This window comes from Chiloscyllium plagiosum, unplaced genomic scaffold (genome assembly GCF_037043375.1).
Source record: "Chiloscyllium plagiosum isolate Xiang-an unplaced genomic scaffold, Cpla_swu_hap1 HiC_scaffold_9, whole genome shotgun sequence".
NCBI classification, from domain to species: Eukaryota; Metazoa; Chordata; class Chondrichthyes; order Orectolobiformes; family Hemiscylliidae; genus Chiloscyllium; species Chiloscyllium plagiosum.
Window position 1 is genome coordinate 23,332,916 of NW_028270147.1, and position 26,849 is coordinate 23,359,764.

The 26,849-nt window shown below is 41.8% G+C and overlaps 1 protein-coding gene and 1 long non-coding RNA gene across 2 annotated transcripts in view; one reads left to right on the forward strand and one right to left on the reverse strand.

Annotated features, from left to right (window-relative positions):
* LOC122554199 (uncharacterized) lies at positions 1-9,480 on the forward strand. Its single transcript, XR_015758113.1, has 3 exons — positions 1-41; positions 6,370-6,454; positions 9,349-9,480. It is a non-coding gene; the product is annotated as an uncharacterized LOC122554199 (long non-coding RNA).
* The window catches only part of LOC122554197 (tissue factor), a 23,073-nt gene continuing 4,587 nt past the window's right edge, over positions 8,364-26,849 (reverse strand). Inside the window, exons 3-6 of the mRNA XM_043698848.2 lie at positions 14,841-15,031; positions 11,132-11,313; positions 10,882-11,026; positions 8,364-9,044 (exon numbers count right to left, since the gene is read on the reverse strand). Of these exons, the coding sequence (XP_043554783.1) occupies positions 8,899-9,044; positions 10,882-11,026; positions 11,132-11,313; positions 14,841-15,031 (664 nt within the window). The 3' untranslated portion in view covers positions 8,364-8,898. The remainder of the gene's footprint in view (positions 9,045-10,881; positions 11,027-11,131; positions 11,314-14,840; positions 15,032-26,849) is intronic.

Sequence of the window (26,849 nt, forward strand, 5' to 3'; positions counted from 1 at the left end):
AAAACAACTGCTAAACTATAATTGCCTCTGAACTGTTACAGGTAACAAATAGTCTTTTTAATGAGGAATATACAAAAAGAGACATAAACATAGATTAAAGGTAAAGTAAAAGAGTGACTACATGGAAATAAATAAAAGGGTTCGTATGAGGAATATCTGGCATGAGTGGACTGGTAAGTGTGCACTGAAGCAGATTTTGGTAAAATATGTCTCAGCAGATATTTATGAAGTAAATATTTTGCCTATTCGACCTATGATCTAGTGAATGAAGTTCAGTTCCCATGCAGGTGTCGAGTTCAAAGATCGCGCTATTTCAATACTTGAAGGTCCCATCAATCAGACATGTTAAGTATCATTTAACAGGGTCTAGATTAATTCTGCAATTAGTTATCATCTGACGACGACTATGATTAGATTAGATTTTTTTAGATTAGATTAGATTAGATTAGATCACTTACAGTGTGGAAACAGGCCCTTCGGCCCAACAAGTCCACACTGACACGCCGAAGCGTAACCCACCCATTCCCCTACATTTACCCCTTTATCTAACACTACGGGCAATTTAGCATGACCAATTCACCTGACCTGCACATCTTTGGACTGTGGGAGGAAACCAGAGCACCCGGAGGAAATCCACGCAGACACGGGGAGAATGCACGAAGTATTAGAAATAAGATGGATGAGCTTGAGGCTCTTTTGGAAATTGGCAGATACGATATTGTGGGGATAACTGAGACGTGGCTTCAAGTGAACAGGGCCTGGGAAATGAATATTCAAGGATACACGTGTTATCGTAAGGACAGACTGACGGGCAGAGGGGGTGGGGTGGCCTTGTTGGTAAGGGACGATATTCAGTTCCTTGCGCGAGGGGACCTAGAGTCAGGAGATGTAGAGTCAGTGTGGATAGAGCTGCGAAATACTAAGGGTAAAAAGACCCTCTTGGGAGTCATCTACAGGCCCCCAAACAGTAGTCTGGATGTCGGATGTAAGTTAAATCAGGAGCTGAAATTGGCCTGTCGCAAAGATGTCACTACAGTTGTTATGGGGGATTTTAACATGCAGGTAGACTGGGAGAATCAGGATGGTATTGAGCCTCAAGAAAGAGACTTTGTGGAGTGCCTCAGAGATGGATTCTTAGAGCAGCTAGTGCTGGAGCCGACCAGGGAGAAGGCAATTCTGGATCTGGTATTGTGCAACGAACCAGAATTGGTCAGAGACCTCGAAGTGAAGGAGCCATTGGGAAGTAGTGACCATAATACAATAAGCTTCAATCTGCAATTTGAGAGGGAGAGGGTACAGTCGGAAGTGACAGTACTTCTGTTGAATAAAGGGAACTATGGAGCTATGAGGGAGGAGCTGGCCAAAGTTCAATGGTGCAATACCTTAGCAGGGATGACCGTGGAGGAACAATGGTGGATATTTCTATGTAAAATGCAGAAGTTGCAGGATCAGTTCATTCCTAAAAGGAAGAAAGATCCCAGGAGGAGGCATGGGCGGCCATGGCTGACGAGGGAAGTAAAGAAACATATAAAGTTAAAAGAGAAAAAGTATAACATAGCTAAGATAAGTGGGAAAACTGAGGACTGGGAAGCTTTTAAAGAGCAACAGAGGATTACTAAGAAGGAAATACGCAGAGGAAAAATGAGGTACGAAGGTAAACTGGCCAAGAATATTAAGGAGGATAGTAAGAGCTTTTTTAGGTATGTGCAAGGCAAAAAAATGGTTAGGACAAAAATTGGGCCCTTGAAGACAGAAACAGGGGAATATATTACTAGGAACAAAGAAATGGCAGAGGAATTAAATGGGTACTTCAGATCTGTGTTCACTGGGGAAGACACAAGCAATCTCCCTGAGGTAACAGTGGCTGAAGGACCTGAACTTAAGGGAATTTATATTTGCCAGGATTTGGTGTTGGAGAGGCTGTTAGGTCTGAAGGTTGATAAGTCTCCGGGGCCTGATGGTCTGCATCCCAGGGTACTGAAGGAGCTGGCTCGGGAAATCGTGGATACGTTGGTGATTATTTTCCAGAGTTCAATAGATTCAGGGTCGATTCCTGAGGATTGGAGGGTGGCTAATGTTATACCACTTTTTAAGAAAGGTGGGCGAGAGAAAGCAGGTAATTATAGACCAGTTAGTCTGACCTCAGTGGTGGGAAAGATGCTGGAGTCTATTATAAAGGATGAAATTACTGCACATCTGGATAGTAGTAACAGGATAGGACAGAGTCAGCATGGATTTATGAAGGGGAAATCATGCTTGACTAATCTTCTTGAATTTTTTGAGGATGTAACTATGAAGTTGGACGAGGGAAATCCAGTAGATGTAGTGTACCTGGACTTTCAGAAAGCTTTTGATAAAGTCCCACACAGGAGGTTAGTGAGTAAAATTAGGGTGCATGGTATTGGGGGCAAAGTACTAGATTGGATTGAAAATTGGTTGGCTAATAGGAAACAAAGGGTAGTGATAAACGGTTCCATTTCGGAATGGCAGGCAATGACCAGTGGGGTACCGCAGGGATCCGTGCTGGAACCACAGCTTTTTACAATATATGTTAATGATATAGAAGATGGTATCAGCAATAACATTAGCAAATTTGCTGATGATACAAAGCTGGGTGGCAGAGTGAAAAGTGATGAGGATGTTAGGAGATTACAGGGTGACCTGGACAAGTTAGGTGAGTGGGCAGATGCATGGCAGATGCAGTTTAATGTGGATAAATGTATGGTTATCCACTTTGGTAGCAAGAACAGGAAGGCAGACTACTACCTCAATGGAATCAATTTATGTAAAGGGGCAGTACAGAGCGATCTGGGTGTTCTTGTACACCAGTCAATGAAGGCAAGCATGCAGGTACAGCAGGTAGTAAAGAAGGCTAATAGCATGCTGGCCTTCATAACAAGAGGAATTGAGTATAGAAGCAAAGAGGTGCTTCTGCAGCTATACAGGGCCCTGGTGAGACCACACCTGGAGTACTGTGTGCAGTTCTGGTCTTCAAATTTGAGAAAAGACATTCTGGCTATTGAGGGAGTGCAGCGTAGCTTCACGAGGTCAATTCCTGGAATGGCGGGATTACCTTACACTGAAAGACTGAAGCGACTGGGCTTGTATACCCTTGAGTTTCGAAGATTGAGAGGGGGACGTATAAGATTATGAAAGGATTGGACAGTAGGAAACATATTTCCACTGATGGGTGAGTGCCGAACCAAAGGACACAGCTTAAAAATACGGGATAGACCATTTAGGACAGAGCTCAGGAGAAACTTCTTCACCGAGAGAGTGGTGGCTGTGTGGAATGCTCTGCCCCAGAGGGCAGTGGAGGCCCAGTCTCTGGATTCATTTAAGAAAGAGTTGGATAGAGCTCTCGAGGATAGTGGAATCAAGGGTTATGGAGATAAGGCAGGAACAGGATACTGATTAGGAATGATCAGCCATGATTATATTGAATGGCGGTGCAGGCTCGAAGGGCTGAATGGCCTACTCCTTCACCTATTGTCTATTGTCTCATGTGCAAACTCCACACAATCAGTCGCCTGAGTCGGGAATTGAACCCGGGTCTCTGGCGCTGTGAGGCAGCAGTGCTAACCACTGTGCCACCGTGCCGCCCTCTTTAAGACAATGCTAGCTCACAATTGTACATCGATAGAGAACAGCTGATGTAAGAAAGGGGAAATATATAGCTGAGAGATTATTTTATAAAGTTGGTTGACTGCGTTCCAGTGATGGTGTGCTTGATGTTGATTCTGGGGCCAATATGAGCAGTGTCCCAATCATCCGCCTTCACACAAGTCAAATAAAAACAGCAAATGCTGCAGAATCGCAGCAGATCTGGCAGCATTTGTCGAGAGTCAGAGCAGACTTGGAACTTTGGTTTTCCCTCCCACTGTCCAGACGCTGCCAGTCCTGCTGAGATCCTGTTTTTTTTATTTCAGATCTCTAATATCCATGGTATTTTACTTGTGTTCACATAATCCATCCTGATGAGTGTGAAACCCATTTTTTAAAAAAGTAATTCAAAAAGGTTAGCTGGTCTTACATAAAAAATCATTTCATTTCAGATGAAAGACTGAAACAGAACAGACTGGGGAAGTCTTGAGAAATGGTACTTGCTCACTCACTTGGGAATAATTGTGTGCACATGGTGCATATAGCCTGCATTCAGAAAGGAGAAGTCTTGCACTGTAACTATTATTGAAGTTATATGAAGGAAACAAGAAAAAGTCATCATCAAGATAACACATTATTACTGTTTGGGATTTTTGTTATGCTTTCCCCTATATCATGATCCCTTCACTGTTAATAATGTTCACCAGCAACATCTCACAAATATTCACTGGTGCTGTTCAGACATGAATGCTACCAGTATAGAGTACAGCCTGCTCCTGGACTTACACTCAGAATGTTTTCAGTTAATGGCCTTACAATAGCTCTGGCAGTAAGTAAATGTCATTAAATTTACTAAATATTAGAAGTCACACACACAGCATCATCCCCAGACATTGCTTTGTAAGTGTTTCATCCGGTGGTTACCGAGAAGGTCTTTTGTAGGTGAGGAGTCACACTTTGGTTGAGGAGGCTGGAAGAATAGCCTGTACAAAGACTGTTTTAGTGTCGTAGACGTCTGACATTCACTAAACATGGGAAGAGGTCAGAAAGCAATTTGTTGAACTCACCATGGTTATTGCACACAGATGCTGTGTAATATATTGTCTGACAAGGCAAATCATCAAGTAGACTTGAACAACGTTTAGCTCGATCCCATTGAATTTTCAAATGCATCATTGTGTCTATGTTTAACTAGGAGACTGGGAGAAAGTGAGGACTGCTGGAGATCAGAGTTGAAAAGTGTGGCGCTGGAAAAGTACAGCCGGTCAGGCAGCATCCGAGGAGCAGGAGAATTGATAAGGGCATAAGCTCCTCATCAGAAATATATGTGGGGGGGAGGATGTTGGGAGTGTTGGGGGGGAGGTAACTGGGAAGGCGATAGTTGGATGAAGGTGGAGGGGTTGATGGTGATAGGTTGGAGAGGAGGGTGGAGTGGATAGGTGGGAAGGAAGCTGGACAGGTAGTACAGGTCAAGTGGGCCTGTTGGAGGGTTGGATCTGGGTTGATGTGGGGGAGTGGAGATGAGGAAACTGGTGAAATTGACATTGATTCCATGTGGTTGGAGGGTCCCAAGGCAGAAGATGAGGCATTCTTCCTCCAGGCAACGGGTGGCTTGGATTTGGTGGTGGAAGACGCCCAGGATTTGCATGTCCTTGATGGAGTGGGAGAGGAAGTTGAAATGGTAATTGAACTAGGATATGGTCCATTGCTTCCAAAATAATGCATTTGATGAGCATCCCATGAAATTTGCTAAACAATACACATCAAGTATGCTATCCACATGTGGAACCCGTATACTGCATATTTATCCATAAGATACCTAAAGAGTTAGTCTTTTAGGTGTTAAATGTCTGATATTCCTTACTCTGATGAATGTCCCTATTTGGCAGGAGGGTAGAATGTGCTCCTGTCATGGAAGAACAATTTTGTTATTTAATGTGGGATCTGAGTAGCATTGGCAAAACCAGCATTTACTGCCCACAGCTAACTGCTTTGTGCATGAGTTAGCTCCCCCCATGAAGCTCTGCAGTTCCTATGGTGTAAGTACCCACAGGGCTGGTTTGGAGGAAGTTGCAACATTTTGACCCAATGCCAATGAAGGAATGATGATATAGCTCCAAGTCTGGTGAATGTGGCAGCAGTGCAGAGCTGTGATCTGATCTGATCAGATCAGCATCTTGCTAATGGACTGGTTAGACTAAGGAACCTTTATTTTCGTGGCCTTGCATATGCCAAGTTGCTGGGACCTTTGTGGAATCTAGGACATTTTGGAAGATCAGAGACAACGTATCCACTGTCTCTGCTGCCATTTCTTTTAAGACCCATGGACCCAAGGATCATGTCCAGGGGCCTTGTCAAGCTAACAGAGAGGTAATGACTTAATGATATTATAGCTGGATTGTTAACCTAGAGACCCAGATAATGTTCTGGGGACCCAGGTTCGATTCCTGCCATGGCAGATGGTAGAATTTGAATTCAATTTTAAAAATCTGGAATTATGAGTCGAATGATGGCCATGAATCCATTTTCAATTGTTGGAAAACCCTACCTGGTTCACTAATGCCCTTTAGGTCTGGTCTACATGTGACTCCAGACCCACAGCAATGTGGTTGACACTTTTCTGTCCTCTGGGCAATTAGGGATGGGCAATAAATGCTGGCCCAGTCAAGACACCTTGATCCCATGAATGAATAAAAAACAGGCCAATATCTGAACAATGCTTTTTCTCTTGTGATACTGATTGACTAGTTGAACCTCTCCTTCAAGGCATGTAAAGGATGACCACCCACGGCACCGGGCAAATATGCAGAAGATACCACAACCCTGATGTCCTCCAGAATTGAGGAAAAAGGTAAAATCTTCCCAGCCCTTGAGCAGAGGTTGAGAGATTATGGCAAGAGTGAGAGAAATGCAATTTTCAACATCAAGAGAAAAAATCCAGTTTTGCTTGTTCAAGTTTCAATGGCTAGCAGAGAATCTCACTGCTAAATGGTGAGGACTCTATCTCCACCTCATTCTGATCTTATCCTGCCTCATTCCTGTGCAGACTGCTACTCTCCCTGGTGCCAGCGAGAAACTTGAAGGAACTAAGTCCTGTCTTGAAAGTCTGAGTGGTTATCTGCTGTAGCTTGCTTGTGTCTTCTTCAGGCCATGACTACACCACATGGCCTACTTCATGGGCAGTGACTACTCCCACAGACACCAACATTGACAGAACACCAGGCCCACTGCATCATTATGGCCAATCTTGGACTCATGGTGCAGCACTTCACACTGCAGTTATGAGCTCAACACCTGCCATTGTTCCTATCAGGCACAGACACATCTCCTGAATATGTACAGGTACATCTCAGGGCTCCTTCAATGGCAAGAAAGCAACTTCTCTCCTTGCTTTTACTTGGGAGCACATAATAGCTCTGTCTTGAGATGTTTGCCAGTTCTGACCAGTCAAGGGGTGGATGTGTTGATGCACATCAATGTCACACCTACAGCATGTGTTACGTGGCAAATACACTGCAACCATATGTCCATGTCAGATTCTAAGGAGAATAGTCCTCAGCCAAGTTAGGAGATTTGTGACCACTCAGCGGGTGCTGCCACATTCAATCAAGGACATTATCCAATCTCAGTCTGTCAGTCCTGCCATACCCAGCCAGGTCAGGGATTACACTCACGGCATCCAAGATGTTGTGGAAACATTAGCCTGAGGAATGGGCCAGTTTTTCCTGCAAGGGGACGCAGATAGGGGTTGAGTATAATGAAAGTGGACATAACCGCTGTTAGTGGTAGCACATCCCAGTTAGTGAACAGGAAGTACAGAAGACAGGAAAGGATAAACATTTGGGAGGATTGTGGGGTTGGGCAAGACCCATTGAGGGAAGGTGCTGCTGCATGGAACAGTGAGTCTGGTAAACCATGAAGCTTACTGGGGAGGGTTGGGCACAGTGACAGAGTTAAAGTGTGAAGTAGAAAGGAGCAAGTCGTGGCTCTCACCCTTGCAGGATGCAGAAGGACATTGACGCTGATGGAGATGAAAGTCTCTCAACACACCCCACTTTGCTTCTTATGCCATTTGCAGAGTCAGGTCACAGTTCAGAAAATCAATGCTCGACACAAAACAACCACCTAACATCCAATCCATTCCTCATCTTGCATCATTTAAACTGGTGTCATCCTCAAATCTCTCAAACTAGGATCATTTCTCAATCAGCATGCAATCCAATTACTTTTTTTTTAGGTTCTTTCAGGGCACCTTAAGTCTATGTTGCTGCAAAGCATGGGTGACTCCAGGATCTTGACTTGTCTGAATAGCTGTGGTCCTTCAATGTAGGACTAAGCTTACCACTGCACTTTATAGGAGTAAGGTGCGACCAAAATTGGCCACAAAGTTCTTCTTTTGTAACAAAGACTGTTTTGCTTCCTATTAAAAAAGCAGTAACAACTGGCAAATGAGACTAGATTAGGTTAGGATATCTGGTCAGCATGGGCAAGTTGGACTGATAGAGATGTACAGCACGGAAACAGACCCATGATTCCAAGACTCTATATAATACTGAACCGGTGAAAGACAGAAACACCAAAAGGTGAAGTAGAAGAAAAATTGGCAGCAACAGGGAATGGAAAAAATAAGATGATATTATAAACATTGATGTGTATGTGGTGTTAAGTTACAGCTACAGTAGTACTCCAGTTTCTGAAAGGACACAGCAAGTGGATCACAGAGAAAACTCTGCAAACTTCCCACATAATAAAGCGATACACAATTTTTAAAAGTGTTTTATTTGCACCCAACCACCATCACTTATTAAGTACTGTCAGTTATTTCTAATAAAAATATTTAAAACACATTAAAAAAAGATATATTCCCCTTTGATAGACCAACAAGAAAATTCCAAACACCCAATATACAAAAGATTCCTCAAGGTGCACTTCAGTCAAAGAAAAATAGTTAAGATTTAGTCATTAAATAAATAAAATAAATTTATAACACCCATACTTGCACAATATTTCAGTACATCCTTTAAAAATTGATAAGAGTTAAAAAGATATGAAATTGCCATATCAATCAATAAGTCAGAATTATTTTTGCAATTAGTGCCTCAGAAATCAAAGTTTCTTGCTTGCTTGGTACATCGATAAATGTTTCATAGAAACAAAATATTTCTTTTCACCATAAATCTGTGAATGGTCAGTTATGTCTGTGAGGTACACTTTCACAAGAGTCATAATCTTACAAAACTCTTACAAAAAGCCAACCAGCAGCTGGTGACAGGAGTGATTGCCCATTTCCTTGAATTATGCCGACATCGTCTTCAGAGGGTTTGTTTCCGCACTGTTGTGAACAGCCTTACGTCTGCACAAACACACTGTCACTCCAATGATAATACTGATGACCAGTAGTGCTCCTACTGCTATTAAAGCATAGAAGCCAAGCCCATACTCTAAAATAGGAGCGAAAGGAGAAAAATATGATGAGGAAGAGGCTGAAACTGTATATAACATAAATCAAACATTATTACAAACTGCTGGAAATGCACAAGAAACCCATCAGTGAGCACAGGAAGTTAACGTTTCAGGAAATAAGTTGGATTTGTTCTAATGAAAGGTCTCCACCAACAACATTAACCTGCCCTCCTCTTCTGACGCTGCTGCACTTGTTGCAATGCTTATGGTTTTATTGCATAAATTAAGGGATTACTTTGGAAACTGGTACAATGAATATTCTATCATCTCTTTTTCTTCCAGGTGGCAGAGATTGCCGGCTTGGTAGGTATTGACAGAAGAGCCTTCGAGAATTACTGCAGTGCATCTTGTAGTTGGTCCACACTGTGCAGCAGGGGTGAAGGGAGTACGTGAATGTGGAAAGTAGCAGATGACAATCAAGCAGGCTTCTCTGAGCCTCTTGCGCACTGTTTGAACTGCACTCATCCAGGCAAGTGGAGAGTTTGCCATCACACTCCTGACTTGCACCTTGCAGATGGGTGGACAGGCTTTAGGGAGTCACAACGAACCTTCAATAGAATTATGAATGGTTCATAGTTTTAGTCTGTACTTGGCAGATGCATCAATCTGTATCACTACAAAATCTACAAGACTAGTATGAGCTTGTATTTATAGAATAATACAACCCAGGAGGACACCTCTTGGTCTATTCTACCTACTCTGCTGCAGTAATCCAATTCTACTCTCCTGCTCTTCCCCTGTCAAACTTTGTAATTTATTTCCTCCATAGATATTTATCAGACTCACTTTTGAAGTTCACTGTTGAATTTGCTTCTATGGCTCTGTCAGACGGTTCACAATAACTCACTGTGTAAAAGAGAGAGAGCTTTCTTCATGTCACTTTGGTTCCTTCACCAAGTACTTTAAATCTGAGAGCTCTGGTTATTGACTTTCAGCTACTGGGAACAATTTCTCCTTACTTACTGTCTCAAAACAGTCCAGGATTTTAACACCTTTATCAAATTCCTGCTTAAATTTCTCCATTCTAGCAATGTCCCTGTCTATTTTAATTTGTTCATGAGATGTGGGTAATACTGGCTTGGTCTCTATGTACTGCCATCCCAGAGGGCAGTTATTGTTCAACAGAGGTGTGGAGTCACATATAGGCCAGACCAGGTAAGGAAGGCAAATATCCTTCTCTCAAGGACATTTATGAATCAAATGATTTTCTTTTTTTAAAAAACCATTCACAGTGGTCACCATCAGGCTATGTTTTAATCCAGACTTTTACTTACAATGTTGGGATTCAAACTCATGTCCCTAGAATATCAGGCTGGTGTCTGCATTAAAAGACCAATGAAAGTAGCTCTATGCCATTGCCCTCCATTTTCTCCAATCTCTTCACATATGCTGGTGGGGAGATTACTAAAAAATTTCTTGTTCACTAGATTCATTGAGGGGTTTTCCACATTTTTAAGAGCTTTTAAAATGAATGAAATTTGCAAGATACCGTGAGTCCCCTGGTCAAGGGTTACCTAGATTATTTTTCTTTAAAACACAAAGAAGAGAGTTCTCTGGATAAGCATCAACAATAGTAAAAGCAGAAAGTGCTGTAGAAAGTAAGTCTGGCAGCATTTGTGGAGGCAGAAACTCAGAGTTCATGTTTCAAGTCCAATAAAGACATCTCTCTCTACTAACACTCTTTCTGCTTTTATTTCCAGCATCTCCAAATGATGCTTTCAAATCAGCAATTTCACTTCCTTAGATACAGAGTGTACTTGAAGGATGTGGTCCCTAATAAACTTGGACTACTGTTTCAAATATAAAAGTGCTTACCTGGTGTTTTAAGATCTGTACATTTGCTTTGAGATTTTGGGCCATTTTTAAATGGAGATGTAATGTGGATTTGAACAGAAAAGCAGTAATTGATTCCCTTGTCAATCTTAATTAGTATTGTTTGATTGTTGTTAGTTTGAGTTTTCTGTAGAAACAAAGTTATTTAAAAATTACTATTTTTAATCAGGAATGCATTCAGCGAGGATTATCTAAATAGAAAATACAAATTTGCCACAATGATTGAACAAACCTGACCACTTGTGCCATCTTTCCAGTAAAACACCTTGTACTTGAGATTTGTCCCATAGATATCACGCAGTGCTTTTGAAGTCTTATTAGGAAACTTGATGCCAGTAAGTGGATCTTCTATTAACACTTTGACCTCATCTTTACTTTTTTTAAAAATTTGAAAACTTGCTTCTCCAATGTCAGCTAGAATATTAAAAAAAATCAGCATATTAAACAAACATATACAATATCTAGCAAAAATATTCTTTGATTGCTTTTACTCTGCAACATAACGGGGAGAAAGTGAGGACTGCAGATGCTGGAAATCAGACTCGAAGAGTGTGGCACTGGAAAAGCACAGCCAGTCAGGCAGCATCCGAGAAACAGGAGAGTCAACATTTTAGGCGTAAGCTCTTCTTCAGGAAACGTTATCTAACAGTCCAATTTGTTAGCCTGCATTGAGTAGTTATCAGTGAAAGGACAGTGTTAGCCAGTAACCTCAAAAGGAACCAGCCTACAGTGATTTAACCAGATCTAGAACAATCCTTTTGCTTATTCTGACATGACTCTGAATCTGGTGCTATTAATGAGAACACAGTGGAATTCAGTAATGAGATTAGATTCCTTACAGTGTGGAAACAGTCCACACCGACTCTCAGAAGAGTAACCCACCCAGACCCATTTCCCTTTGACTAATGCACCTAACACGATGAGTAATTTAGCATGGCCAATTTACCTAACCTACACATCTTTGGACTGTGGGAGGAAACCGGAGCACCCAGAGGAAACCCATGTAGACATGGGGAGAACATGCAAACTCCACACAGACAGTCTCCCAAGGCTGGAATTGAACCTGGGACCCTGGTGCTGTGAGGCAGCAGTGCTAGCCACTGAGCCACTGTGCCACCTTTTTAAAGAAGAATGAGGAGTGGATATTGCAAACATGTACATTGATATTTCCCTTTGAAAAATACTGTGGAACACACATGTAATGGTGACGGCATCAAATTGACTGAGCAGCCAATCCGATTGAAGAATTCTTGCAAACAGCAAAACCGGAAGTACAAAGCATGTATTATAATTAAACTCGTGATTTACTAAATGCAAACATGAAAATTAGGCAATGCACATGACATTTAAGGTAAAGGATATGATTTTTATAAAACTGTCGTAATTTTAGGAATGATGAAGGGATAAGAATGACGCTCCATCTTTTTAAAATTACTTTTTCAGGGACAGTGGTTCTTGAGCAGCATTCACACTTTGGTATACTCAATGCTAACTCTCCCGACAAAGCTTAACTTGTTCAATTCTTTTATAGCTGGAAATGTGTTGCTGGAAAGGCGCAGCAGGTCAGGCAGCATCCAGGGAACAGGAGAATCGACGTTTCGGAGACACTGCTGCGACTTTCCAGCAACACATTTCCAGCTCTGATCTCCAGCATCTGCAGACCTCACTTTCTCCTCAATTCTTTTATATACCAGAATTAAGTGTAAAAGATTGAAGCTCATATAAAATGACAGATACTAACTGTTGACTGCATCAGCATACCCTGCAGAGGGAGCAGGCCTTCACTGACAAATACTACTGAGTCCTACATTCAGTTGTACTTGTGCAACGCTAGACATTGCTGCCAGTTACAACAGGCACTATATTGATCATTACAAATGCAAATTCTGGTATCAATGGGTGTAATGCGGGGAACACTTTGACTACATTTTGACTATGTGAGTTTGCAAATGAAATAATCCTCCGCTGCAAGGTTAACCAGCTTTCCTTCCCTAAAGGATATTAGTGAGCTGGATGGGTTTTTTCTGATAATGATTTCAATGTCATCATTCGATTCTTAATTACACCTTTGTTCTATTGACTTCAAATTCTACCATCTGCCATGGTGGGATTCTAACCTGGGTACCAGAACATTAGCTACGTTTCTAGATTAATACTCTTTGATAATACCAATAGGCCACTGCCTCCTCACAATCTGGGGTGTTTGTCCATAGCTCCGCACAAATGGCAGGACTGATAATGGGATAGTTAGGTAGGCTTACAATTCTGTCAGTTTTGGCATAGATTAGAAGAGCAGGGAGGTGATGTTGGAGCTGGACAGAACTTTGGTCAGGCCATAGCTGGAGTACCGTGTGTAGTCTGGTCCCTGTGCTGCAGGAAGGATGTGATTGCATTGATGAGGTTGTAAAGGAGAATCACCAGGATGTTGCCTGGGATGGAACATTTCTGCTTTGAAGAGAGACTGGATAAGGTTAGGTTGTTTTCTTTAGAGCAGAGAAATTTGAGGGGGGACCTGATAGAGTTGTATAAGATTATGAGGGGCAAGGACCGAGTGAATAGAAAGTAGCTGTTTCCCTTAGTTCAAAAGTCAATACAAAGAGACATAATTTTAAAGTGAAAGGCAGGATGAGGGCGGCACAGTGGTTAGCACTGCTACCTCATAGTGCCAGAGACCTAGGTTTCATTCCAGATTCAGGGGGACAGCCTGTGTGGAGTTTACAAATTTCCCAGTGTCTGCGTAGGTTTCCTCCCACATTCCAAAGATGTGCAGGTCAGGTGAATTGGCCATGCTAAATTGCCCATAGTGTTCAGGGATGTGTAGGTGAAGATGCATTAGTCAGGGCTAAGTGTTGAGTAATAGGGGAATAGGTCTGGGTGGGATACTCTTCAGAGGGTTGCTGGGCCAAAGGGCCTGTTCCACACTGTAGGGATTCTATTCTGTGATCTATGTTTAGAGGGAATTGGAGGAAAACCATTTTCACCCTGAGGTTGGTGGAGATAGTTGCCTGGGAAAGTAGCTGAGCCAGGAAACCTCACAATCTTTAACAGGTACTTGGATGAGTACTTGATGTTTACTAATATTCAAACCCAGTGGTCTGTTGTGGGAAAAGGGATGAGTGCAGATAGGAGTATATTTTTGGCAGTACAGACTGGATGGGAACATGTTAAATGCAGGGAGCAAAGGAATAGGTACGTCAGTATTTATACAGAAAATAGACTTTTCTGATTCATCCCTTCATCATAAATATTGCCTTTTCTCTTTGGAGCTTGTGAAACACCTGTTGTATGCTTCCAGCAACATTCTGTTTCAGTGAGAAAGAGGGTAGATCCCAGTTAATGGTACGTTATTCCCACACTCTCCCACCATTCAACCTCTACTAGTTCTCTCAAAGCTCTGCTGGTCAAATCTTGCATCACTAGCCATTTCTCCATGCTCTCTGATCCACCCTGTCTCCTGGTCTGGCAATGTCTCAATTCTGACCTTCTCACACCTGTTTCATGTCCCTCCCTGGGACCCATTTCTCCCCATCTCTTTCACATCCTCAAGATTTAGAACCGCACTTCTCCATCCTCCAGAATCTTTGTACTGCTCCAACTCTGGCCTCTTATGCATCTTCAGCTTGAATCGCTGTCGCACGGGTCACCATGCCTTTAGCTATCTTAGCTTTAGGCTCTGGAATCTCCTCCTTAAACTCCATTGACTCCCTGTCCTCTTTATGTCCCGCCTTAAAAATGACTTCAAGATCTCAACCGACCTGCTGGTCTGCTTTCCTAATTTCCTTTTAGGTGGCACAGTCAAACATTGTCTGATAAAGCTCCTGTGAAACATCCTGGAACATTTTACTATCTTCAAGTCACGACAAAAGAACATGTTATACCAACTGCTGTAAACTCCGTAATGCAGGCTGCCCCATGGTGCAGGAATAATCAGTGACACTTACTGTCCTTTAAGGGTTGGAAGGGGGAGGATGTGACCGCAGGTGGCTCATTGATTTCCTCTGTGAATTCTGCACTGTAGGTCTCCACTTCAGCAAAATAGGTCTCCGTTACATTCTGTATCAGGCTGGTCAAATCACAGCTTGTTATTTTTTGCCGGGTACATTCTGACTTCCTATTCCAGTCTGAGTCCCTACTGTTTAAAAAGAAATAAAATCACTTAAAACAAACTTACAATACAGTGGCTTAATGTTCAGAGAAAACATTTTGTTTAGTGTGTGTGTGTAGGGGGCAAGGATTAAGCCACCATTGACGCCAGTTCAGTGATAATACATCTTAACAGACTCTGCACATGGACATCCCATAATGTACACAATAAGTTTCATTTCCAGATTTGTAACACCTTACAAAATGTCACGCCTGCTTTTACAGCAGCAAGCAAGGGAAATGCCATCCTCGCTAAAGCTATTAATTATACCACAGCTGGAATACTGTGAACACGAGAATGGGAGATGGGAGTTAGAAGTTGGGAGAGATGGATGGGATGGGAAATTTGGATCAGAATCAAAGATAATGGTGGAAGGAGGGAATGGAAAAGGAGGAGGAGAGATAAGGGAGGGTTATGGGGTGATTCAGAGATGGGACTCCATCCCCCCTCATTACCAACCCTCCCGATTCTATTGCCCCTCACTCTTCCTGATTCCCTCCTCTCACAACCTGACTCTCCATCACTGAACCTCATTTCAAAAGTGTGCATAGTGCACATGTACATTCAACATGGTGACATAGTGTTTGAATTGGTGCACATGTGTGTCTCTGTATTAACACAAATGAATGTCTCTGGATTAGTGCACACACATGTCTCCACATTACAGCACATGTGTATTTCCAGATGAGCACGTGGAGCTCCAGATTAACGCACGTGCATAGTTGCCCTTAGTTGTGGATGTCAGCAAACACTGCCAACAATTAAATAGTTTACCAAATCCATTCGTTAGGTCTCAGTTTTGGTGGAAAGAGCAACCATATTGCAAAATCTAATCTTAAAAAATTGATCAAAATCTATGGAGCTCCAATAATGAACCGGAGTTTCTCTCATTCACTCAACTGCCATAAAACATAATTATAGGATGCTCTTCAAGGATATGTAATTTGCAAACTGTTCATTTAATGGACAACTTGATTGGTTATTTTTTCTAGTTACTGGAAAAGCACAGCAGGTCAGGCAGCATCAGAGGAGCAGGAGAGTCGAAGTTTCTGATTCCTGATGAAGGGCTTTTGCCCGAAACGTCAACTCTCCTACTCCTCGGATGCTGCCTGACCTACTCTGCTTTTCCAGTACAACTCTCTTCGCCTCTGATCTCCAGCATCTGCAGTCCTCACATTAGCCTGTTTTTATAGGTAGCCATGTAATGGGTTAAGTTATTTCATCTCAGCTATGGAGACGAGAATGGTGCTACGATTGGGCTTCCCACCATCAGTGGTGAAAGGGGCTGTCAGAGGGAAGGAACAAGTGGGGAGTGGAAAAGAGGAAGGAAGAACTTGCCAGAGTACCTACAGCTTGATCACTATCCCACAATCCAAGCTTAACAACATGGGCACATGTGAACCCTCAGGGTGGGACTGGAACAAGTTTTAAATCCGTCAGGTAAGTAGTCAACACCTTGCTGAGCTCAGATATTTGGAGGAGGTACCAGTGAGCTATTGGCTCCTGTCAAATCCTTGAGCATCATGCCTCAAAGCAACTTCCAGCAGTTCAGAAGTTCAAAGACTACCTGAGATAAATTGGTACACTTTGAGTTTATAAAATGGATAGCCCTCATCAAATTTAAAAAATTTAAATGGAATGTGAATGTTGCTGACAAGGCTAGCAATTGTTGTCCATCCCTAACTGCCCTTGAACTGAGTGGTTTGCTGGGTTATTTCAGAGGGCAGTTAAACAGCCAATCACATTGCTGGGGGTCTGGAGTCACATGCAGGTCAGACCAGGACCGAGCAGCTAAAACATGGTGTAGTAATGACCTAGTAGTATCATCGCTGGATTGTTAATTCAGAGACCCAGACAATGTTCTGGGGACCTGGGTGTAAATCCTATCATGGTAGATGGTGGCATTTGAATTTAATTTTTTTTTAAAATTAGAACTAAGGTTCTAATGACCATGAATCCATTACTGATTGTCGGAAAAACTCATCTGGTTCACTGATGTCCTTGGGGGAAGAAGCTGCCATCCTTATCTGGTCTGGCCTACATGGGACTCCAGACCCATAAGCAATGTGGTTGACTCTTAACTGCCCCCTGCGCAATTAGGGTTGGACAATAAATACTGACCTAGCCAGCAACGCCCTCATCCTGTGAATGAATAATAAAAAAGATTTGTGAACCAATTGTGATTTTCTGCCAATTGATGCTAGTCCCAGTGCACTCCCATAGACTGTGAAGCTATGTTTCAATGTCAGATTGATTCACTGAATGTAAATGCTACTCCCTGTAGTGGTTTGATTTGAACCTACACCCAGAGCATTATTAATCGAGTGATGTTACCATTTCACCACTACCTCCCCTTTAGTAACGCCATTTGGATATTCGGGGAAAAAGTGCTTTAAATTTTCTTTCAGCCCAGCTCAAATCAGAGATGGGAGGGTGTTTTCTTTTTCAACTCTCAATACTGTATAGGTTTTAACAAATCATCCCAGACTATTTGCTAATATTTCAGATATATCCTGTTACCAGAAGCAGTGAGTGAAATAAATTGCTTGTTCACATTCCCATAGCACCACAAATGAAATATTGCCCAAGGCAACAGTTGCTGCTCAACTGCATGAATAAAGAAAACTAGTTACTCTGTTTCTCTTGCCAAAATTTAACCTTATGCATGATCATCTGCATTAAAATGTTGCTGTCAGTCCTGAAGATTAATTATGCTGTGCGTGAAGCATTGCTAAAACACTCCAACTTAGTTCTGCAGTGCAGGCAAAATCATGTGAAGTGAAAATGTTGGGCAGGATTTAATGCTCTTTATATTGCCAGTTCATCAAATCACAAAGCACAAAAGGGGGTCATTTGGGAAATCGTGCCTGAGCCTGTTCCAGTCATCAAAAAGAACTACCAATTGGTTCCACTCCCTTCTTTTTACCACACCAAGCCAGTCATGGAAGTATTTTCTCTTAAGTAGGACTCTATTCACTTCCAAATTGCTTTGACAGCCCTGCTGGCGTGCTTTATAGATTTTAACAACTCACTGAATTAAACCCTCCTCTTTATCTCCCTGCTGGCTTTTTGTTTTGCTGATTATCTTTAATCTGTGACCTTGGTTACTGACGTTTCTCTCACTGCAAAATCACTTACCTGCTCTATGAAGACCCTCGTTAACTTTGAACGCCTCCAATAAAATCAGAAACCAACCACCTCTGTCCTAAGCTTTTCTCCTCTATCTACAGTCATTAAGTACCTTGTTGCTACTGGTGCCATGAACAGTCAGGTTTAAACTTAGCAGAAGGGTGCCTCCTTTACTTTATGTTACAGAATCCCTACAGTGTGGAAGGAGGCCGTTCGGCCCATCCCAACCATCCAAAGAGAATCCCACCCAGAACCACACCCCTGCCCTATAACCCTGCATTTCCCATGGCTAATTCATCTAGCCAGCACATTCCTAAGCAGTATGGTAAATTTAGCATAGCCAATCTACCTAACCTGCACATCCTCGGACACAAACAAAGCGAACTCACGCAGACAATGTGCAAATTCCACACAGACAGTAGTCTGAGGTTACAATAGAACCTGGGTCCCTGGTGCTATAAGACAGCAGTGCTAGCCACTGCGACAACATACTAGGCTGGCTCCCTCTTTATACTGCCAGCAAACCTTGAAGCTTTAGGATTCCGGCAGTGAACAGAGAAAATCTTTCTGATTTAGGACTTAGCAATCTGGTAATATTACCCCAAAATCTTAAAGACAATAATCACATTGTGTATAATACTAGAGTCAAAGGTTGATAGTCACATTGGCTTCAGTGTTCATTTCCAGGAATTTACGTGAAATTCAAAATGCAGCTGCAACTGCACTAATAGTGACAGACTGTGTGAAAATAAAACCAAATACTTTTACTTAACGAATAAAGAAGGAAACAAAAACTGTTCCAGCTCTGAGTTTTTGGTTTATTTATTCATGGGATTGCAGCATTGTTGGCTAGATAACTGAGGTTCTGGATCATTAGTCCAGTGGCACTACTGCCTTCTCTGTCAATATACTTTCATTCTTAATCCATCTTAGATCTGTGTTGAAATCTGTAAAACTATTACTTCAACCTGTTCATTGATTTGGACCATCTGCCATTCACCTTCAGCTGTCACAATATTGGTGAAACTGACACATTTACGTCCTCAGTTTTGCGACCGAAGATCTGTGCCTGGCTTTGTCAGTTATTGTGCGTTCTTCCCAGGAAATAAAGAAATCAAATATTTTCTTTGAACTTGCCAATATGAATATCTATTAAGTCACAAATCTCTATTAAGTCACTGGCTGGTCCAACATTTATTGCCCATCTCTAACTGCCCAGAATGCAGTCTGGAGTCACATGCAGATCAGATCGAGTCAGGATGGCAGATTTCGTTACGGAAAGGACCTTAGATGGATTTTTCTTTACGACAATCAACTATGGCTACATAGTGACTATTAACTTTTAATTGCACATTTTATTGAATTCAAATTCTACCACCTAAACCCATGTCCCTGGAACATCATCCTGTGGTTCTGGATTCAAGATTAGAATGGTGCTGGAAAAGCACAGCAGGTCAGGCAGCATCCGAGGAACATGAAAATCGACATTGCGGGGCAGGAGCCCTTCATCAGGAATGAAGGTTCTGGATTGCCAATTACATCACGCATTATATATTTAATTTTCTTCAACTGACATTCAGATAAGGACATGCCTTGCTTCTCAAGCGTGATATTGCTTGAATGTGAAATTGGCTGCCATCAACCTATAAGTTTAGGAAGCTGCAGGGGTGGGGGGGGGGGGGCTGTAGGGTGGTATAGAATACCCATGTCTTGGTCTAAATAGAACAGTCACTTGTAGTTAATGCGATATAATTAATTGTTTATCAGCAACTAGTTATAGGATACATTTATATAATTGCCATTGTTACAGAGACTTTGAGGAGGCCCAGATATTAGATCTCATTCCTTCAAGAATTTTCATTAGAAGTTGCAGCTGTAACAACATAGTGAGTTGGCATGCCCAGGCAGTACTTTTACACAGTGGTGCCTGAAAAATGGTCATAAACAAATCTTCCCACTCTATCCAGGCAACTGTTCTTTTTCCCTGTTCATACAGATTTATGTTTTCCTTCATGAAAGTCAGAAACCTATGTCTAGCTGATGATTTTCTTTCAAACGTACGGGTCCATTGACTGCCATATGATTGAAAAGCCAAGGGGAGAGATTAATCAAGGAGGATTCTAAAACCCTCAAGATCAATTGCAAGTCTATAACTTTGTTTTTGGAGATCTAATCTTCAAAGTCTGTTTGATAAATGACTTCAGCTGCCATTATGTTAACAAACAATTCTGAAATTGGAGCTCTATACCCTAGATATCATCACAACCTTTTATTTGTGTGCAGGACTCTCTTTTGATTCACTAAATCCATACACAAATGCTGAATACACTTGCAGTACATTCCAGGTAGGTTACTTTATTGCAGGTGTTGAATTGTTCAGTTTCAATGGGCTGTGTCACACAGACAGGAATGGAAGTGCACGGACATGAATTTCTTGTGTCAGGACATTGAGTAACTGCTGATTACAGAACAATCGTTTCCATGCATTTCCATGATTTTTGTTGAATCATAAAAGCCATTCTGCCCATCAAGTATGTGCTGTTCTTTTGCAGAAAAATCCTGTTAGTGCAACAGACCACCAGTCCCCACTCCATTCTCCATAGTGTTGCAGTCGGTTCTCCCTCTATGAAGTATGAATCCACTTTCCTTTTTGAAATCCAACACTGAATCAATTTCTACCACTTTCAGACATGGAACTACCAGCTCGAGTTGGGACAGAAAATAGTGTAACTTTGGTTGGTCTGATCTACATTAATGCATTTCTTATTAGTTATAATTATAAAGAATAAATCTTTCCATCAAATAAACTACAATACTGAAGTTTTATGGATTATATACACACACACACTAACATATATCTTCTTTCACAGAAATTTGAAAATAAACACCTGAAGATATTTTACTTATACTTATTACTGTCACTGTAGCAATAAATTAAGCGAGAACAAAAACAAAATAAAAGCAAAATACACTGTGCACAGCAAATCTTAAACAAGAAAAGCGTCGGAAACATTCAACAGGATTGACAGCATTGTGGACAGAGAAACAGTTAACTTGCCAAACATGTAACTATAATCACTATTCCTTCACTAACACTCGGTCAGAATCCTGGAACTCTCTACCTAAAAGCAGTGTGAGTGTACCTACACCCTAAACACTGCATCAGTTCAAGAATATGGCTCACTATCACCTTCTCAGGAATGGAGTTCTCACAGTATGCTTAGAATTCCTTTCTTACCAAATACTACATGTGACTCGCTGATGGATTTTGCAATGGGAAATAAATCAGATTAATGCTCATCAGCAGTAAACAAGGAAAACAGCAAGGTAAAATAATTATGACATATTATTTTTAGCTCTTTGATTGGAAAAGACATCATTAAAAAACAATAATTAACAGGAAGTGTTTCTAATTCAAGCTGGTGCCAGCATTAGCGGCAAGGTTAAGCGCGGCGGGGAGATCAAGCTGGTGGTAGAGGACCCCAGCCCAGTGGAGATTGAGCCCTTTTGGGGATTGTGAGGCAGGCAAAGCTAAACACTTAAGAAGGACTTTGGATTAGAGTGGTGCTGGAAAAGCACAGCAGGTCAGGCAGCATCCGAGGAGCAGGAAAATCGATGTTTCGGGCAAAAGCCCTTCATCAGGAATGGAGGCAGGGAGCCTCCAGTGTAAGTGGGGGGGGGGGGGGGGGGGGGGGGGGGGGGGGGAGTGGGGGGTAGGGGGGTTTGGGGAGAAGGTAGCCAAGAGTACAAGAGGTGAATGGGGGTGGGGATGGAGGTGATAGGTCAGAGAGGAGGGTGGAGTGGGTAGATGGGAAGGGAGATTGGCAGGTAGGACAGTTCACAAGGATGGTGGTGAGCTGGAAGGTTGGAACTGGGGTAAGGTGGAGGGAGGGGAAATGAGGAAACTGGTGAAGTCTACATTGATGCCCTGGGGTTGAAATGCTCCAAGATGGAAGATGAGACCTAAGAAGGATTGTAATGTTGAACTTGTTACTTTATTTCTTTGTTTTTCTACTTTATAAGAACTGCAATGTTGAACTTTTAATTTAATTTCTCTTTTCTTCGACTTTGTACTTAAGATTTTACACTGAGGTACCTTTGTACCTAAGATGGCGCCAGGGAATGCCGACACTGCACACCTTTCACTGTACTCCTACATCCCTGTACACATGACAATAACATCTAATTCTAATAAAGTCTAGGAGGGTAACTGCGAATGGAATTGAAATGGATAAAAATGTTTCTAGACAAAGAAATAGATCAGGAGTGGAAAACATTTCAAATTTTGTTCAATGAAGTTCAGGAGAACTTTATTCCTAAATAAAAATCAAAAATATTGATACATTATGGATAAAGAAATAAAGGTAATGTTGTATGGGTATGTCAAGCTGCATCTGTTGCTGCAACCATGCACTTTAAGGATAGGAAACTACAGGATCTCTATGGTCTGTAGGGTAGAAGATAATCACTTCCTGGCTTAACTTAAAGTGTCTTGTTGCCAACAAGATATCATCAGCCATGCCCTTTAAGTCAACTTTCAATTATCCCTGGGACGTCTGGGTATTTGTTATGAATGTTTGCTTTGAATGCTGCGTACACTGCTGCACAATGTAGTTTTTATTAACTGTTTCACTCACATTGTTTCATTTTATGCTGATCAGATCAAGGAGCAGCCACAGTTAATGAATGTCTTTATTTCTTCAACTTTGTGTGACCATTACTTTCATCTCCTCACTGTTATCTTCAGGCTCGTTATTGTCACTGGAACATTAGCCTGGCTCTAGCCCTCATTTTCCTGGTTTAAAGTTAAAAATCACACAACAGCAGGTTATAATCCAACAGGTTTAACTGGTTTAAAGTCTGTGCCACAGCCTGAATGTATACTTTCCATGAGGTGTAAGATACTCCAGCTCTTTCCTAACTGAGTACAATGTTATTTAATGGGAGGCCTTTATCTCACACCAGGATTTCAGTCTTGCATTCATCTTTCTGATCTGTTTATTCTCATGGCAATTAACACATGGTTCACTGGACTCCAGAGGTTAACAGCCATGAAAAACATTTTCCTCAGCTGCAACATTCATGTAGAACTCTGAGCTCAAAAACTGCTTGAATTTATGTAAAACTCTGGTATCTCACTTTTTAGATTAGAATCAATCTAAACATCATGGCATAGACAGAGAACACAGGGGGCTAACACCTTCAACATATTGTCTAGCTATCACCATTGTTAACAGCTAACCTGAGAATGCAACTTTTTAAAAAAGGTTTTGTGATTTACACATGAAAGAAGTGAACCTATCACTGTATTCTAATAGATGAAAGGCCTAATAGACAATCAATTTTTCAATGTATAATTTCAGTTACATCACACTGTAAATTTTTGCTATACATTCTGTGTTACGATGGAGCCATCCACAATCACCTGATGAAGGAGCGTTGCTCCGAAAGCTAGTGTGCTTCCAATTAAACCTGTTGGATTATAACCTGGTGTTGTGTGACTTTTAATTAAATTTTTGGATGACACCAAAATTGGCAGAGTTGCAGATAGTGGGGAGGATTGTCAAAGGATACCGTGGGATATAGACAGATTTGGGAAGAAAAATAGCAGATGGAGTTTAATCTGGACAAATGCAAGGTGATGAAATGCAAGATCAAATTCAGGTGTGAATTATACAATAAATGGCAGAACCCTTAGGTGCATTGACATAGAGAGGGACCTGGATGTACAGGTCCATAGATCCCTGAAAGTGGCAACACAGGTGGATAAGATGGTTAAGAAGGCATACAGCACGCATGCCTTCATCTGCTGGGGCATTGAATATAACAGTTGGCAAGTTATGTTACTGTTGTACAAAACTTTACTTAGGTCATATTTGGAATATTGTGTACAGTTCTGATTGCCATGCTCCAGAAGGCCATGAATGCTTTGGAGAGGATGCAGAGATGGTTTACCAGGATGTTGCCTGGTCTGGAGGGTTTTTGTTATGAGGGGAGATTGGATAAACTCAGATTGTTTTCACTGGAAAGGTAGATGCTGAGGGGCCACCTGATCGAGGTTTACAAAACTTTGAGAGGCATAGACAGAGTGGATACTGAGAGGCCTTTTCCCAAGGTAGAGAGGTCAACTACAGGAGGGCACAGGTTCAAGGTGAGAGGGGGAAAGTTTAGGGGAGAAGTGCGGGGAAAATGTTTCACACAGAGGATGGTGGGTGCCTGGAATGCACTGCCAGTGAGAGGTGGTGGAAGCAGGCACATTAGCAATGTTTAAGGTGTATCTTGATAGACACACTCTACGGGAGGTGAACGGGAGGATGGAAACCACATATGGGTAATAGTAGCAGGTCTAAATAAAGACTAGGAATCAGCTCAGGGCTGGTGGGCCGAAGGGCCTATTCCTGTGCTGTATTGTATTACAACTTAGCTGTCTCGCTCCTTCCTCTTGGGGCAGTTTCCAGCTCCACAGTGCAAGGTTGGTATCCTGGCATCTCTCTGCAGTCTTCACTCTGACCATTATGAGTACATTGTGCCTGTTGGACAAGTCCAGTACGTGCAGGACCTCCTCTGCTACCTCCTCGGTTCCGCCTTTCCCTGTCCAATATCTGCCCTTCCCGAACCTCTAAAGGCTGCCTGTTCACTGGAGCAAGCTATACAGAAATTTCTTCCCTTACAAGCTGGAGGGCTGCTGACCCACATTCCAACACAAAACGACTGAGCTGCTGTGATTCAAGACAGAGCCATTTCCTCCAGATGTGGCACCAGCTCCCACATATCACAGCCCTGACATACAGCCTATGTCATCATCACGCATCTTTACTCATTTTCTAAATTAGGAGCAATTTATTTCTAGATACCATAAAATCAAATGAGATCAAGATTAATTAGTTTATTATTCATTAGAATTAATTAGCAATTAAGGTTATTAATTGTGCAAAGCCAATCTTAATTAATACAGTTTGAATACTTTTAATAATGGTCTCTATTTTTTCCCCACTTAGCTTTATTCAAGTCACTTAGCTGCTTAGGTCTATTTGTTTCCCTAAAGGATCGTATCATAATTCTTGAGCTAATGGATACATTAAGCATTTATGACCCAGACTCTACTATTCCTCCTGCCGGACTAAGACGTCCTTTTTCAATTTTTTCCAGTCATTTGCCTGATATCAGCTATTGTCCGCTGTCACTTCTCCTGTTAAACTGTTAGTACTGGAGGTTCCTGTTCTCTTCCACTTCTCCTGTTAAACTGGCACCTGATGCCTTTCTCAAACTCATTGAATCATTCTTGCATTGATGGATCAGGTGAGTACCATTGTATGCACATTCCATCTTAGAGAACCAGAGCGATGTAGAAAGCTAACATTTTCCACTGTGTAAACGATCCTGTAACAAAACAGTTCCTACACTCAATGCACAGTCTAACTCTATTACATTATAGAGTCCAAGCAACAACAAGGATATTAGGGCAATTTGCCTGTAGCACACAGTGAGTAAGGAAGTACCATAAATGGAAGTATTTAGGGCAGATTAATGAAGTTGCTACAGCGACATTGGGTGAGCTCAGCAACCACATGATTCAGCGCTACAGCAAATTAACCTCAAGTCCTTTTGTGTATCTGTCATACTGGTGTCGGGAGAAGAGAGACAGTTCAACAAAACAAAGATCCAGAATTCATGTATTAATTCCCAGTTAACTGTACGTCGCAAGGAATAATTTGCACTATTGGTGCTAGTGAAATTTGTAAAATTGTGGTTAAAATAGACCTAGGATTCTTAGCAGACTTGATGCTTAACACGACTAACAAGTGCAAAGTAGTAATCAACAAAGTGTTGAACAGCATGTTGCAACTGTACAGGACATTGGTTAGGCCACTTTTGAAATACTGCATTTAATTCTGGTCTCCTTGCTATAGGAAGGATGTTGTGAAACTTGAAAGAGTTCAGAAGAGATTCACAAGGATGTTGCCAGGGTTGGAGGGTTTGAGCTATAGGGAGAGGCTGAACAGGGTGGGACTATTTTTCCTGGAATTTTGGAGACTGAGGAGTGACCTTATAGAGATTTATAAAATCATCAGGTGCATTGAGAGGGTGAATACTCAAGATCTCTTTCCCAGGGTACGCGAGTCCAAAACTGGAGGGCATAGGTTTCAGTTGAGAGGGGAAAGGTTTAAAAGGAGCTAAGGGGCAACGTTTTCACGCAGAAGGTGGTTGCCAGGGAGGCTGGTACAACTACAACATTTGAAAGGCATCTAGATATGTATATGAATAGGAAGGGGTTTAGAGGAATATGGGCCAAATATTAGAAAATGGAACTAGGTTAATGTAGGATATCTGGTCGGTATGGACGAGTTCGACTGATGGGTCTATTTCTATGCTGTAACATCTCTATGACTCTGTGACGTGGCCAATTAACAGAATACCAGTCATCAACAGTACTATCAAGGCTCAAGTTCATATACATTTTTGGACCGCTAATTCTGACTGCCAACAAACCAGGCACTGAACTACAATGCAGATAAAAGCTAAGAGCTGATGAGTAGCATCACAGATGTGAACTAGTAGGAAGCATTTATGAAGAAAGGAGAAGGGATGCTTATACAAGAGTCAAAGGTAAGAAAAAGGTAATACTATTTTTGAGGAAGAAAACAGATTCAAACCAGTAACAAAAAACATAAAGTAC